The 17631-nt window shown below is 43.2% G+C and overlaps 1 protein-coding gene across 1 annotated transcript in view; it reads right to left on the bottom strand.

Moving 5' to 3' along the window:
- Positions 1-2107: 2107 nt before the first annotated feature.
- LOC119445895 (microprocessor complex subunit DGCR8) overlaps positions 2108-17631 on the bottom strand; it is a 58647-nt gene continuing 43123 nt past the window's right edge. Inside the window, exons 14-16 of the mRNA XM_037710194.2 lie at positions 12949-13032; positions 12126-12236; positions 2108-8537 (exon numbers count right to left, since the gene is read on the bottom strand). Of these exons, the coding sequence (XP_037566122.1) occupies positions 8448-8537; positions 12126-12236; positions 12949-13032 (285 nt within the window). The 3' untranslated portion in view covers positions 2108-8447. The remainder of the gene's footprint in view (positions 8538-12125; positions 12237-12948; positions 13033-17631) is intronic.

Here is a 17631-nt window from a genome sequence, read left to right as displayed (position 1 = left end):
GCACTAAATGCTTGCCTACTAAATTAACAAGCACGCGGTGTCACGCGAGCTCAATGGCAGCGGACACTCGGTGTCAAAACCACGAGGTCAAAACAACGTTGGTCAGAACCATGGAGTCCATGGTCAGAGCTCTGGCATTATGAAAAGCGGCAGTACCGGCGAGCGAACGCTTCGTACCCCCTGCCTTTAGCTTCGACCCGCGTATTCGAAACTTGGGATTAGGCAGCGCACACGAAGCTGCAAGCTATCTTGGCTCTTACATAACCTTTGTGCCCGCCACAGATTACCTGCGCTCTCACCCGCTCAACCCCCTCCCCTTTTACCCACAACACTGGGCGAGCGGGAAGACGGAGCCCACCAATCCACTACCCTTCTCGGTTCACCTAAAGTCCCTTAATATTTTCTGCTAAAAATATCTAGGGACTTTACGTTAACCAGTCATGCAAATAGCGACGTGGGGCGCCATAGGATCTTTCCATAGTTGGACTTAATTTGTACGGAACACCACGGAGAGGAAGGAAATTCGCCTGGACCGTGTCTACGATTGCTATCGCAATAAAAGTTATATTCTAACTAGATGCATTTGTGGGTTAGGATAGTTTTCTCGAACCTTTCTCACCATTATCGTTGCCTCCTCCCTCGAGTGTGCTCCTCACCAACTGTTGTGGTGTTCTGTGATAAATGGAGTACTTTTCCCTCATTGCAGATAAAGGTGCACCTTTGCCCTCCTAAATGAAATATCCTGGTAAGCTTTTCTTTTTAAAGTCAATAGCTTTCTATGGCTCTTTCACGCATTTTCGTGGTTGGTGGTTGGCAGTCGCTGGTCGAAGGTTGGAGCACATGCTCATGTCGCGGAGCACATGCTGCTACTGCCAGAGGTGCTGGTTAACGGCTCTATTCTTGACAAAATTATGCAATGAAACAACAAACACTAGCTAAATATCCCCACGGCTACAAATACATGTCGTTAAGTGCATCATTCCTTTATTAAAATTAACAATCCAATGATATTTGCACCAATTTTCGTCCTTTTCCTGCTTCGTTGTACGTTTATTTACCGATGTTATCCTCAGCTCATTAGACTGTCACTCTGCGCAATTACGACTTCTGAATAGACATATGTAATCCAATTATGTTGTCTTACCAATGTGGGTCTTCTCCCATCTTATTGCATAGCTATACCTTTTGTCTTCCCCATTAAATTCTGGCGTTGAATACTTGCTCCCACAACTAAACCATTTTTTTTTCATGAAGCAGATAAGGTCACCAGACAGTTGTCCATCATACCATACACTTACTCAAATTTTTGTGCACAAACTACAGCCGATCAAAACAATCTCTACTACCTTGAAACCACCTATGAATTTTATATATAACCATAAGAACAACTTATAAACTACAGCCGATCAAAACAATCTCTACTACCTTGAAACCACCTATGAATTTTATATATAACCATAAGAACAACTTATGTAAAATGCTGCACATTCCTCTTCCAGTGTTTTTGTGAACTATGTTATCCCCCCCCAAAAAAATGATGATTGTCCAAAATAATTTGAAATTACCTTCAGCTGAAACACTACGGGCAACTCCAGGGATTTTTTTTCAGATTATGAGGTAATGAATATATCACAACCCCTTTTCCTGATTATGCATAAATGGTTGCTTAAAATAACCTGCGACGACCGGGAGACCGTGATCCGAATAAAGCGCTGCACGGTGCCATTCTAGGCCAAGATATCTTGGACCTTGCTGGGCTGAGCTTTCTTGCCACCAGGCAGCATTTGCTATTGATACAGTTTTTTTGTGGCATGCCTGAAACAAGTGAAAATGGGCTACATCTTTTCAGAGCTCGCGGCATGTCAATTCACTGGTCACAAGTGAGCCAACAGGGAGCGTTCATGAAGCGCAGACACAGTGCAAACTTAATTTTTGTGCGTGTGCAGAAACTCCATTGCTATGTAATGTCACAAATGATTAGGATTCACAGCAAAACACGCAGTAACAGTCCATACCTTTAAGGCGAACACTTTGAACAGCACAATACTTGCTGTGCAACGGACTCAAGGGCCTTGTAAGATCGTTGCGAAGTAAAAACACCACCACCTTTTCACAAACAGATGTCACTTTATTGTGTTTAATCCATAAAGGCATAAACGCCTGACGACTAATTGCTAAGCTAGACTAGACAAGAAAATTTAAGGGTGATGTATAGCTGCCTGACACAAGGATGAGAACAAAGAAATGTGGATTGTGTAACTTCTTAGAAAAATTCATGGCTCACAAACAAGAAACACAGAGCCAACCACCAGACAACGATCAAGACAAGACAATTACAAAAAGCGCATTTGACAGATAACCACACGATCCATGCGTACAAGGCTGACTTAAAATGATGGCTTTGCTCCTGTTGCCTGGAAAATGTGACTGTAGGCAACGGTTGCAGCGATCGGTTAAAATATTCATCAAAAGAAAGTTTCGAACCACCACAAACGTGAAAGACAAAAATACATATATGCAATGGCTGACATGAATAGGTGGAGTTCAGAGGGCAAAGGCTGCATGTGTATTGTCAAACACCACTTTTCACAGAATCCCAAAGCGTATTGAATTCTAGCAGCAAAATATGGTCACACACACACACAAGCAAATGCAACTGTAACTTCGCTCTCCTGAGGTGAAATTTACTCAGATGTCCTCAACCACCACACAGTCTAAACCAGTTGTAATAAATTCACAACAAAAGGCTGCTGCAATAAAAAGAATTTCCATTCCTAAGTGACAGAGTTCAGTCGTTAAAAAAAAAAAAGAAAGAACATGGTTAGAGCTGAGTGATTTCCAATTATCCTTAACTCCTTAATATGCAGGTGCTCAAAACAACATGGTATGCTTCGCTAGGACAAAAATCACACAGCAACTACCAGGCATACAAAAGATTGCAAAGTGAGGTTGAACAGTCATCTAAAGCAGCACTGGGACAAATTTAAAATGATGATGATTAAAATTGGCTTTGAAACCATATGCAAAGTGTCCTGTGTAAGCAATTCTTTGTCCCGACGTGCTGAATGTTCATTGCCGGATATAAAGGGTCCCCACAGCAGAACTACGGTGTCATCGTTAACAATGGCAGCTGCTGGTGGTGAAAGGATGATTTTATAGATTGGCGCCATGATGAGCTTCTTGCTATGGTAACATTACCCTTAAGTCGAAGCCATGCAGCAAAACACCTGCTATCAAAGGCCAAATACAATGAATTTACGAGTACAAATTCTTTTTAACGGCACGAAAACAGACACTACACAGAGAACACGACAGACACTTGCACTTGAGCTTGTCGTGTTCTCTGTGTGGTCTTTTTTTATTGTCGCTAAAAATAATGCACTACCAGTAAACCACACCAACATTCCCAGCAACAAGTCCTTTTGAACTACACCAAAATTTTAGATAGCGAAACCTTCAGACGGTGTAGTCATAGAGCCTCCTTTCTAATCTACACATTTGAAATATGAGCAGGCGCATTAAAAAAAACTTGAAAAAACAGCCTTTTTTGATACCAAAATTAAAATAAAAAACAAAGAACAAGGCCATTATCGCTAGCTGTTTGTCAGATTTGTAATTATTCCTCATCTTTTTTCCCATAAGAGTGAGCAAAATTTTTGCAAGAAGTTTGCTCTTTCCCTGCCCATTAAATCATCTTTTCTTGCTTCAACTGCAGCAATGTATTATTAAAAGCTATCAAAGGTGCAGCTCCTGCGTTTACCCGATTTGATTGTGAAATTGCATAGTCCTAGACTTTTATGAACTGCAGCTCACGTCGTATCATCATCATCATATGTGCACTGACTAGGAGCAAAGCAATCGGCACATTTCCCAAGTGGTTTTTGTTTTGTTGTTTGTTTCCATTGCCAATGTTTCCATCATGGTGTGCAACATCACCACCCATATCCCTAATGTAGTTGAAGAAGGCTTGCAGTATTTAAAAACCAAATAGTTCAATAAAAACGCTGCGGATTACCATTAGAATGGCATAACTACTGTGCGTACAAACAGCAAAAGGTCTGTGCAGCATTTCCACACCTATCGGTCACTTCACATCACGCCAGTAAGTGTGCAGCAAGCTCGATGACAAAGTAAGAGCTCACTGAGCAGCTGCTATATCGTCGTCAACTTGTTAATTTAATATGCTTGAGAAAATGGAGTCGATACAGTGTGTACAGGGTAAATAACCCCTTATGCTTTGTGCGAATGACTCTTTTGAAGGTCTATGCCAAATCACTCCATGCAGAGTGTTTCGCCACATCCAAGGTAAAAAAAGAAAAAAAGAAAGAAAAAGGGGGCATTTGCACCACTGCAGCACTCGCATTAACAAAACGTAAAGGTAACAAGCAAAGAAATAGAAAGAAGTTAACTATGTATAAGAAAAATAGCAGGCTAAACGAGGCACCAACAACATAAAATGAACAGAGGCATACAAGCATAAATATAGCCATCTTGTGACAAGTTAAAAAGCAAGCAACTGTGACAGGGTCTGTGACACCCGATTAGTGATCACTTCCCAATATTCTTGAGGCTCTACCAGCGAGTGAAGTAGGAACAAGAATGCTCCCAGAGGACTCAAACAAGCATGTCTCCTCACGCAGTAAGGGCCCATAATGGAATGAAGGTGCTTAAGTAGTACATGCAAAACAATCGCAAACTAATAGGTAAAAATTGGTATTAATCGCGATGAAAACTCTTACACTGAATGACAAAAAACATGGAAGGAAAGTTTTCGAACAGGAGACAGTTACTTTGGGTAGTAGGGTGGGGAGGACACAATTAATGCAAATGAACTTCCCGAGGTTTTTAGCCTTGCAGTTGCCCCCCCCCAGGGAAAAAAAAAAAAAAGTCGCAACATCATACACTGGCCCAAGGTTAACAGGGAACCTGCACTTTCCAGGGACACAGGTACTTTTTAAGTGTTCAACTATTGGTAGAAATAATGTGAGTCGCTTGGTCTTCCGCACGAAGGACATGGCATTTCAAGCGACGAGAGGTGTGGCAACGTTTAATCGCTTTTCAGGGCTTTCTATCTGCAACTTCCGCTAGCTGTTCTGGATAAGGCACACAAACCCAAATCTAAAATGGTCAGCAGCAGATCAGAGCGGATGTCATGACACATGCAGCCACTTTATAACTTACGTCGATTTCATGTTTTGTTGGTTACCCTACAATCAGGGTTGCTAAAATATCACTAGAATACTGCGGTTCTGTGCCTGCTGAGCTGTTCCTTGAACAATTTTTGCTGCGAGTTTCAGGTGCTGAACCTCAAGTTTTGGTCGCTGTATTCTAACTTATTATTGCTAACCGGAATAAAGAGACCAGATATGACGCACACTTTATACGGTATGCGAGACTGAACAGTAGAGTCCACTGCTAAAAGAAACACCTAACCAGTGATAAAGCCAATATGACTAGAAATGTTTTTTTTTGTTGATGTAATTAATTGCATGTATATTTCTACATCAAAAATTTGTCCAAGAGCCTCTGTGCCACATCTCAGTGATAATTGGTGGTAGAATACAAACAGTGTGTGCCCTTTGACACTTGACCATACTACTACCATACTACTGTACAATAGTTAATTGAGAGCTTTAGGATAGCCGATAGGGATACTTGCATACACCCATGTCAGAGTACCAGAGTCCAACAACAGCCACACTGGTAGTGACCGTCTTGAAACGCAGCAACCAACCACAAAACACTAGAAATGTTCTTGTGTTACACAAGTCATCCCATTGAAAGAACCATTGCGGTGATCATGCTGCCACCAATATGTTTACTCCATTAATGATTGGAATGGCGTTCCGTTTTTCTGTTCTTTGCGATAGTGGTAGAGTGTATATATATATATATATGCTGACTGAAAGAATAAAAACACTTGGTTGTTAGTCAGTGCTGTGGTCTGTGTCCTTCTCTTCATCCTGTCGATTAGCACTGTTTTCTGCTCGTAACCTTTGGTCATTTAAATAAAATTTCTGTGGTTGTTAGCTGATTAAACACAGTGCCACGAGATGTCTCCACTATAGCGCTGTTCCTCATGTCTACGACCCCTGGCATATGTCTAGGATAGCACTTCATCGAAACTATGCTACAACTGTCTAACATAATACCTTTTGCTTTTGACTGTAGTAGACTCGCAGCACTATGACCACTTCAAGTAACACAGTAAACCACTCAAAAGGAGGGCAAGACACTCTCTTTGACATCCTAGCTACGGCACGTGACGTGGAAGCCTTTACAAGCAGCAGACATTGTTTTCTATGCACATGTTGAGACAGATGCGAAAACAGCATCCAGAGCATTTGGGCTGGCTAGCACAGAAAATGAGCTTCACTTCCACACAATGGGCAAGCTTGACACTTCGAATCTGCTCCTACTGGCAGGTTGTGTAAAATCAGTGTACAATTGCTTGATTGTTAAAAGCTGATGGTGTAGCAGAGCACATTTGAAAAAAAAAAAAAAAAGAACTAGTACTACTTAAACCCCTGTCACACAGGAATCCTTAAGCTCCTTGGAAGCAAGGAAGAGTGAGACTTTTAACCCTTTTCCTACCATTTTTACCGATACAGCCCATGATGATTATAATTATCACGGGAAAAAATGCCTCGCAGTGCGAACAAATAATGAATATATATGTCAGCGTGCTTTTAGCTGTAGTTTCCGACACTAGATTTTCTGATTTTTCTGTAAATTTGGTACTGTTTTCGTTATTTCTTGCGGTACAAAAGGGTTAAAGGAGCATAAGCCAGTTCAAGGAAGCTATGGCATTTGCCTCATGGTCTCCAAATGAGAATGCTCTTAACATGAACTGCTGCCATGTAGGAAAAAGTGATTTTCAGAACAAAACAGTGCAAGAATAAGAGTGCTTTGATTCAAAACCCAAATGGGAGCTCCCTCAACTCAACGTTACTTTGAACTAGACGTTCCTTAATGCATCTGTCTCACACTGCACATTCCCCATTGCTTGAAATGACTTCAAAAGTGCTCGTGTGACAGGGATTTGTAGCTGACCTTCAGTGGAAAGAAAGCAACTCACTGAAGCACTGAGCATTCGTAAAGGGATACCACATGAAACACCTTAACAGCATGCTTATTTGGGCTGCTTTGTACATCTTTGTAAAAAGCAGATTCAACAGCGCGACACGGGACACAGAAAAAAAGAAAAATTTGCTCGCTCTCCAGTAATCGAGACTAGATTTAAACATGAAATGGCTACCATATGGCATCTCTTGCTGCCTGTGGTGTCGCCGCACTCAGCGTCTGTCGCTACTTTTTCTTCTTGTCGAGCAACCCTGTCTCAGCGCCAAAAGATGACACTCAAGTGTATGGTGCCCTGTATCTGCCTTTTGAACGTCGCTATTGGAAATGACGAATAAAACTTCAGCATACTATAAGTTGCAGCTTGAATGATATTGTGAACAAACATTAGGAAGAAATCGGAAGCAATATTTCTTGTAACTTAAGTAACTAGCGTATGTAATGCGGTTCTGTACAAAGGGTTGGGGGCCAGAGACCACATTTTTTAAAACTTTTGGCTGGTTGCCCGGATGATCTCGTTTTTGTTCTCGCAACGATGTGCGGATGTTCTCGTTTGAGTGCCCGGACAACGGCTCTGGCTTTTGGCTCAAGGTCACTTGAAGGTCGCCAACAACGGAAGCTAAAAGCACTTCATGCTTAAAACACAAGGACGCAGTATTATGTCCTTGTGATTCTTTCTGTGTCAGGTGTTGTACTGTTGAATCTCCTTTTCATTGTGGAATGTTTTACATATATTGCACACAATAGCCATTTTCTAAGATACGAAACATGCCCAGCGACATGTTTGTAGCATTGAGTGAGGCTTCACATGTTTTTGGCTAACCTTTCAACAACAGGGCACTGCTGCTTATTGAAGTAGTCCAAGCTGTCAATAACAGTCATGACTGGGCTTTAATAGAAATTCAAAGCACAAATTATTACTAGTTTTCCACAGTATGAGGAAGGAGTTTCACAAAAAAGGGAGTCATGCCACCGGACAGAATGATGTCCAGTGAAGTGTAATAAACAGAAAAGAGAGGATACGAAACATGGCACTGGACACCATTGACTGAAACCACAAACAGATTCGCAGCCCTGCAGGCCTCCCTTCAAAGCACTGCTTTCAGCACCCATTCGTTTCCCTTAAAACAACTTGCGACTGTGTTTCCTAACTAGACGGCTCTGTGCTGGCAGCTGCTTCCTTGCAATATATAAACGCACGGGGACATTTGTTGAAAAAAAAAAGAAAAACTGTAAAAGTGAACACAACACTTCAACACATGTGCGTATGGTCGATGATGCGGAAAGCCACGATGGGGGTAGAACTGGAACTTGGTAGCGAAATCCGCGTGACCAGAATATGTTTGACTACAACCGCTGCAGCAGAGTCACAACTCGACGACTTTCAGGTCCGCTGCTGACGTTGACGGGAAGTCCACCTCCTGAGGAATGAACTTGCCAATGGGCTTCACTGCCTCCTGCAAAAGTCAAGAAAGAAGAAGGCAGAATAGAAGATTATTGTAAAAAGCTCGAAAACTGCTGATTTTCGCGGCATATTGAAGAATGTTTGCGAAAGGTAGACCGATCCCACCCAAATTCTTCCAAAGTTGCATTACCTCAGAACTGCTTGGTCAAAGTGAACAGTTCAGTAACGTTAAACGGGGAAAATGCTGATATTCAAACCACTTTTTAAAGTTTTTAAAAATAATATAAATGAAGCTTTATATCTTTGTTCACTCTTTGCATTGATTTCTATGTTATTTATTCTTGTGTAGGTTTCATTTCACTTCCACTGCTTGAGGCCACAACGGAAAAGAAGAATGCCATCGTTAAAAATCATTTTGATGGCATGGTTAGATAGGCTAAAGAGTAAGAAATGAAATGCCGCAAGCAGATTTTTCGGTCTTCATTTCACAAGTTAATTATTTTACCACCGTTTCTGCCACAAGGTTGCCACATTTAAATGGGTTGTAAAATAGCTAATTATAGTCAGATAGAAAACCTGCTTACCTTTCATTCCTTACTGTTTAAGCTATCTAAACATGCACCCATTTCCTCCCGCGTACTCAAGTAGGCGCAGTCGCACGTTGTGGGCCCGTCGAGAGCCAGCGGGCAGGCACAGGAAAGGCACACTACGCCCTCTCGTGGTTCCCCATCGCTCTCACAACGCGTGCCCTTCCCCCACACCCGTGGGAAAGAAAAAGGTATCCAACGTGAGAAGAGAATGTTTCCCTCGCAAAGATAGACACATATAAAAGAGTCGCACCAGAGGAGACACTCTGTATCTGGCGGGGACCTTGAACCTGACCAATGACCTTACGGATACCTGCCGCAACCAATGAGTGACCTCGTTGCCCGACTATCACGCGCAACGAGGCAAGCCATCTATTACCTTTTTACAGCGAGGACTTTCCCTCTACAAGTGTTGCTTATTGCTCGCAGTAGTAAGTATTGTTAGAGCTGATGTGGCTGGCTGCCTTATTCGTCCGAACCCAACGTAGCTGCGATTACACACGCTATGGGTTGGGGAGTACTACGGAACGACTGTGTGTGGCTAGATCTGGAGCTGGCCCTCAGCCCTAGTTGCAAGCAGACCTTACCCTTACAGACTTCAAACAATGGAATATATGTTAATTATTTTATCAAGTGATTGGCCCACATGAAACTAATTAGATTTGAAATCTCTACAATAAATTTAACAGGAATGTAAAGCTTCATTATCATGGATAAAATAAACCAAAGGGGGTTTTAATATACAGTGTAGACCGCTTATAACGTAAGTCACCGGAGTCTCGAATATCCGCACTATAACCAAAGCAACAATTTTCAAGGCCCGCACATATGCAAAACATGTGCACTGAGCCGCCACGCGTATGCGACAGTCGAGGAATGCGGCTAGAACGTTTGCATTCAATGTACAAATCTCGTTAATTCGAACCAAATCACGTGGCGGCGCCTCCGACCGGCATTGCTCCGGCACCGCCATAGAGTAAAAGCTTAGGAGAGACCCCTCAATGTCGCGCGCGAAGAAAAAAAAAAAAGAGAGAAAAAAAAACACCGGCGGAAATTTCACCCTCTCTCAAATGGCAAGGTCACCGATTCTGCGTTGCGCCGGAAAATGCGTGTACGTGCCGAAGTCTTAGCCACGCTACCGTAGCGACGCGTAGAAAATGGCAGTGAACCCTTCTTTCTCCTTTATGCTTCCTCTACTTTCTAGTCATGTGTTGACCTTGCACGCTGCGGCTACGGTGCAGAGGGAAGCAGCGGCGCTGTCCCAGGCCGGCCAACGAAACTGCCCGCTTCCCGATAACGGCAGAAAACGAAAATTCGTGGAGCTGGCGCCGGGCAGGTTGTAGCGGCGGCGCCTGCACGGCGGCGCGCGCGCACGGTGAGTCGAAAGTGAGGGAGCTACGAGGGAGGGCGAGGGGAGCCACCGAAGCGGCGGAGCTGCCGAGGCAAAATCCGCTTCCCTGCCGCCCTCATCCCTCACATTCCACGGTCTCCGCGTGCGCCCTTCGCCGTGCCATGCCGGCGCCGCCCGCTCCCTGAAGTTTCGTTTACTGCCGTTATCGTGAAGCGAGCGTTGGCCGGCGTTGGCAGTTTCGTGGCCCTCGCTCACTATGCACGCCATGATATTTCACGACTCGCACTGAAGATTCTGGTTTCAGCCTCACTGGCTGTTCGTTCGCACCACGTGCCCTTCTCCTCCATTTCGTCTCTCTTTCTTCCTCGAGCACTCCTTGGGGCACCCGTTTGAGGGGAGCGTTCGCCGTCTCCGCTGACTTCGGTACTCCCAGGCAGCCGCACTGTAACCGGTATTTAGTTTCCCGCAACTGCACTATAAGCGATACGTGTATACATGGAGTGCTATGGGAAAATTAACGGGAGTCTGAAAAAACCGCACTATATCAGGTCCTGCACTATAAGCGGTTACGTTATAAGTGGTCTATACTGTACTAGCGTATCCCCTTACTAGACAATGCGGGACCACGGGTAAAAGCCCACAGCAATCAAGTCTGTGCGATTATCTGCACAGAGAATAAGGATTAGGGAAAATCAAGGAGTCATTATGAAACTGAAGCACAACCTAGACCCGTACCACATAGAACATGTCATTGGTACTGAAGTGACAATTACTACTCCTCCTGATTGATTCTAGATATTGCTCCATTACATTCAAGCTGCCCGCCGGACCATGTGTATAATATGGTCCAAATCACAAATCTTAGCTGGACTCTATCGAACAGAACAAAGAATGTTAGACGCATCAGCCATTTTATGCCGCAGGGCAAACATACAAATTAAGGGAAAAAAAAGTATTTTTTACATTGCCACATTGTGGTGATATTGAAGAACAAGGCAGTGCCAAAACTGTGAGTCGCCAATCTAACTCTTTATTGGGAGAACTTGCGCCAAGAAAAACAAGTGGCACTAAAAAGCCCAGATGTCGGTTGCCAAAATCTGATCTACGGGTCAAGTACACCAGCTATTTATACGTAACTAAATGTACGTTCCAGTGCAGTCACTGGTGCTTGCACAAGTTCCTGAATGTAAACCCCTACGTATTTGCTCTGTGCATGCGACGTGATTAGACACGATTCTTTCACTGTAGAACTAACGACATTAGGAAAATTTTGGATACATGTAGGTGCGTCTTGCACCGCACGATAATTGTGTAAGCGTCTGTCCTGTCCCCATTGTATCTTTCCCCCCTTATGCCGTTCAATGACACAACATGATGCACCAACTGGCCCAACAGTCGACTGTGTATACAACAGTGTTAAGACGACCAAAAACGGTCACCGGAAAAAGAAAAATAAACAATGTATGCATGTCTACATAAAAATTTCGGATATACATAGGCGTGTCTTGCACCGCGCAATAATTGTGCAACAGTGGCTAGACAATAAAAAGCAACTGAAAAAAAAAAAAAAAGGCAATAGACACAAAATGTACGCGCATCTATACACATACATGCCTGTGATGGAAACTTCAGTTGCAACGCTATCAATGTAGACTGCCTAGGTACCTGTAAAACTATGAACTATGCGTGGAAACCCACTCACCCGCCGCTCCTTCAGCTTGACCATCTCTTCCTTGAGCTTGTTGAGGATGCACAGGTTGGGCCTGTTGGCACTGGCTTTGCTCTGCAATTCTGTGATGCGCTGTTCTTCCTCCTGCACAGCGCCAGCTCCCATTTATACAGTACTGTTGTAAGCAGGGCTGGGGAAGATAACTTTTCTGATTGATTAGTTGACCATTTCGGTGCTATTAGATTCACCATTGGTACTATTATATACATAGCCCTTTTTTTTACTTGCGGTGCTATGTATTATGTTCATTCATTGCTTTTTTTCAATCCCCTATGTATAATGCCTGTAAAGAGCCTTTAGGGCACGTAGATTAAAAAAAAAAGACAAAAAAAAAAAAAAAAAAACGGGTTAGTCAGCTGAAGTGGTGTAGGCCAATGAAGCCGCACCTGTCGTCTTAAAGGGATTGTCTAGCTTAGACCTGGAGAAAGGAAGACGGAAAGAAAAAACGAACAATCCCACGGATGCAGAGTTCCTGTGCTATTTTCTATGGTGATTCGAAGCAGTGTTCTCAAATACCTCGTGCACCCAGCATATTGCCCATTGCACCAATTTATTCATCCATGTACTCTTTTGTCCATAATTTGTGTCAGACTACAGTTATAGGCCCACACAATTCCCTTTAACTTCACATACTATGGACTGGAAATGTGTTCGTTCGGAGTCAAAACCCTCAAAACTCTCGCGAGTTCTTGCACAGAGCGCAAGAGCATTTTTTGTATTTCACCACCACTGAAATGTGCCGCTGCAGAGGCACAAATTTCATGAGACAAGGCTGGCACAATGTGAACTAACTCACCTTCTTCTCCTTGAGCGTCTTGCAGGAGCCCTTCCCATAAAGCCTGAGTAGTGAGCCCCATGAGGTGATGTGAGGATGCAAGCCCTGGTTGTGAAGAGTCAAAGAAGCAGCAGTGAGAGATGTACAAAAAGAAATGTACCGAATGTATAACTTTGCATAAAGTTTCTCGCCAAGTACCGTAAATACCTGCATACAATATAAAGTTTTATTTTGGCATGTCAAAAATTGCACCTCATATTATATGCGAAACCAAACAATTTTCAGCCCGAGCCTGCAGTTCAGGTCCTCTTATAGCCACTATAATCATTAGGTTTCCTAATGAGAGGAGACGCTACCGCTGTCGCGCCATTTTGATCACGCAGATTTCGCAACACCTTCCTTGTCAGAATCAGCTACACTGCACAAGTTGGCACCACGGAAGCAATATTTAGGTGCTTTTTAAAAGAAAAGTTACCCTAGCTGCTGAAAGCACAAGCAATTTTGCCGCAGCAAGGACGTTTGGTGTTCACGAGGACAGCATGAAGGATCTGAAATGCACTCGTTGGCACCACAGGCGAGTTTCTGTAAGAGGGAATCTTTTCTGACAGCGCAACCAATGAGCACGACTAAGGCACGAATAGTCATAAAATAAAATGCTTACGCTGACTGGTTTAGTTCTGGTGTTTTCATTTTTCTTGTCTTTCACTCTCATTGTAGTTAATTTTCTTTTTTAATTTTCATCACTCTTTCATACATTAATTACAACTTTTTTTACTGTCCCCAAATATCGCCTTGCCATATTCAGGTCCGTATTATACACGGGTTTTTATAGTAGTACTTTTGTGCATGCGCTAACAACACTACAATGCACACAAGGCAGCATACAATGGGGGGACCCAAAAGTAAAGGAGAATGACATTCAGTGCTCTCGTCGTTTTCCTCTTTACCTCCCTTGGATCTTTAAAACACTTTTTTAAAGCTTTTGCTTCAGTCGCAGAGAACAGAAGGCGCAGGGGGCAAGCTGCAGGGAAGGTGAGGCAACCGTTTTCATCCCATCGACCCACGCTTCGGCAGAAAGTGCGGCCCACTCAGAGCTGTGTGGGCGGGAGTGTCGTCGTGGCACACAAACCACTCACCCTAGGTCCACAAGCTGGGGGATTTTCTTTAAAACTTCACATCCCACAACCGCTTGGGCACTTCAACCCAAAAATACTAGTTGATCAAAAGTTAAAATTAACAAGCTTCTTGATGTCAAAACATTTTTCAAAAGGGAACCAAACTGGATGCGGAGACGTATTTGATATCGGTCATTGCAAGAAAGACGCAGATGGCCCAGCAGAGGTTCAAAAGAAACGCAGCAAGCAGAAGAAACTTCACGCAAAGATGCAGCTTGGACAACTGATGAAGCCGATAGGGTAGTACATCCGCCTAGTGATAGGCGCAGGTATTACGTACCACTCCTCCCGAGTAAAATAATTAGCCCTACTTTTGGGTCCCCCCATGCACAATATCAAAATTCACGCCACACAGCTATTTTATACTGTTGAGGGTCAAAAGTGCACCTCGGATGCTACCAGCTATAACGGATGAGGTGGGAGGAGGCTTAACTCAGTGCCCTCACTTTAATAATGATCAAAAAAAGTAAATGGACAGACGAGACTCAACCTCTTAAGGGAACACAGGAGTTACGAAAGGTAGCATAGAGGAGAACTCCAGGCTAACTGGCCACATGTGGTTCTTTATATTGTGCAGGAGCATTACTGTAATGGGCTCCCATCAAAGTGTGGTTTTCTGGCTGCCTTGCCAAAGAAACTCACGCAATGTAGCCGCAGTAAGTGACCTAACTTACGAAATAACTTTAGGAACAATAAATATGAGCTTTGGTATAATTGTACCTGTCTCAATCTCAAAAAATTAGAACTGATGCTGTGGCCAGTTGCTCGAAATCTGGAAACTTCGTAACTGAACTTTCAATATGCAATGTGCAACCACATGCAATGTACTTTCAATGCATTTTGGCATTAAAGTTGATTACTATGGCACATCTGTTCTGTACTGCTTGACAACCACGTTGTAAACCTGTCCTAAATGTGGTCCGTGTGTTCACTGGTAAAAGCTGAAGCCATGTAGCCATGTAGAATATAGCAATTTTGCCCACTTTAGATTTACTATTCGGTGCAGTTTACAAGATTGTGATATCATGTTTCATTGCTGAGTTGTAAATTTGATAGTTTCGTTTTCTGAAGCTCTGCTAATTTGGCAATTTTATTAAACAGTTGACGACTTAAATAAAAAAAATCGCAACCAACAGTCACTAGAGTTTCACTTTTCTTTTAACTGCAACAAACGTCATCAAATGTGGTGCAGTGGTTGCCAAGAAAAACGAATTCTCGTTTTACATGTATTTAGATAGGAGCACCCAAGCTAAAGCTTCCTCTTAAGGCGGCGGTCACACCGCCAGCAACTTTCAACGTATTTCGCTTTACCACCTGTTTGCCACCGCGTCCCACGGACCCACTCCACATTCTACTACACTCTACCAACTTGTTCAAAAGAGACCATTTTTAGAAGAGCATCATCTGAAAGCGCTAACAAAATATGGGCGTGAATGATGGCCCAGTAGCACAATTTACGTCAGAAAGTTAGGCATTCGAGAACTGCGTGCTTGCAATCATAATACTAGTTTACCAAAACTGCCCTTATGTCGCAATCATGGCCAAGTTTAGGCAAGTCAGAGGCTAATGGACGTTCTTTTTACCTCGATGGGCCTATTTCTCAGCACCTTGCTGTATCCCGATGAAGCTCTCATTTCTACCACATATATTGTCATTAAAAACAAAATAATGCAAGATGTTTTTTAATGTTCTTTTTCCAGTGTCTGTGGACAGCTGTTTACGAAATTTTCAGAAAAATTAACGATGGTTTTTTCTTATTTTGATTTTTAAATAGTGTTCATTTTCGTCAAAACTTCACATTTGAGGCAAACTGTAAAAATGGAAATTTGTGCTACAGCAACAATATTCAGCACAATTGTTAAACAGGTTAAGGTCTCATAGCACACCAAATTTCAAAAGGCTACATGCATTAAATTAGTAGATAAAAATTCGTAAGTATAGCAAATTTTGAAAAGTGTAGCACATTAAGAATTTTTTCTAAAACACTTCCGTTTTGCACAGAAGCCTCAAACAACGCTTGCTGACTCTTCTTTACGTATACGTATTACCCAAGAAAATGCATTCTTTGTAGCCATAATATCTTGTATTTCACATTGTTGTGAATTTGCAAGAATGCCCGGTGCATGAAAATGGCACCTGCAACCTGAAGAATTTCGATATTTTTTTTCTCCTAAAGTATCAACTTGTCAAAGAAGGCAAGTTCACTTTCGTACTACCGAGTGATATGTGCACAAAATATAAAATATTGAATGGAATCTAAAATATGAATTTTTGGACCCGCGTTGATCTCTCGTGGAATCACCCGTGACCGAGTGCAAATGGTGACCAAGAAACGACTCCCAACAACCGATGCTCACACCAGCAAGAACGACCTGCCCGTGGCCACCCTGAAATGTCTTGTGACTGGTGCCGTTTGCATCTGCTAGCACTACTATTGTCATATAAAATAATGTTAGCATAATCCAATGTCCTGCTCCTCCTGTTCTGCAGCTATGCGAATGCAGTCACTGAGCTTAAAAATCGAGCAGCGAGCTAGGAACCTTAGCTTCTTCACCAATGCGACCATTTGTTACAGTCATTTTGCTCCAGTCTAATCTCAATAATTCGAACTCGAAGGCGTCAGAAAATTTGTTCGAATATAAATTAAGCTAACTTACGTAATGGAGGAGTTACCTGCAGTGGTGCTTGTGCACTGAGCTAACACAAAAGTGGGAAGTTCCAGAAGATTTATTCACCTGTATTTGCAAATGACAGGACACCCGTACAAGGGCGATAACACCTTTGCTGCCCGCCGTATGTTGTATGTGCAAGTGAAAAAGTGCAAGGAGAGCCGACGATTGCAGCTCAATCTCGCGTGCGCAAGGGAAGAAAGCTGGGAGGGAGTGCGCTGTCTTTCGTCAGGTGCGAGGCAACAGGGAGGGGGAGGGGGGGAGTGTGGGCATTCAACTCGGGCGGCTGCTGCGTACTGCACGACCGCATGGGCGCCCTATTTTGAAAGCGATCTGTGATGTGGACAAAGTGCACAGAGTGCTGGTAGCTTTGTATGCACTATGCTTTCGATGCTTAGTTCGCATTGAAGTGAAAGGCAGCATGAAGGTCAATTCGCTCGCTGCTGCGCTTCCTCACTTCAGTGATTTGACAGCAAGTGTGCGCGGTCATCGAATGGAATGTGTTCATGCTTGCTTGTGCGCGTGCGACACCGTGCTTGTTCATTTAGTTAGTAAGCAAATGTTTACAAGTTTATACGGCCAATTAAAACTACTATCCTTACTGCATATAGCTGTCTACTAATTTGCTATCGCAATCAATGCTTTTGCCTTTCGGGCAAAACTGTGACTTTTTTCTTCGTGTGCGGCATTGAGGGGTCTCTCCTAAGCTTTTCCTCTAGGGACGGGTCAGAGCAATGCTGGTCGGAGGCACTGCTGCGTGATTTGGCGCGCTGCTGAGAGCATTGTCTGAGCGCGGTATGTTCAAATTAACCGTCTGAAGTTCTTGCGCGTTCGAATTACTCGGCGTTTTCGCAGACGGA

This window comes from Dermacentor silvarum, chromosome 3, assembly GCF_013339745.2.
Source record: "Dermacentor silvarum isolate Dsil-2018 chromosome 3, BIME_Dsil_1.4, whole genome shotgun sequence".
In the NCBI taxonomy this organism is placed as follows: Eukaryota; Metazoa; Arthropoda; class Arachnida; order Ixodida; family Ixodidae; genus Dermacentor; species Dermacentor silvarum.
The sequence above is the reverse complement of the archived record's forward strand: the minus strand, read 5'-3'. Positions and strand labels throughout refer to the sequence as shown.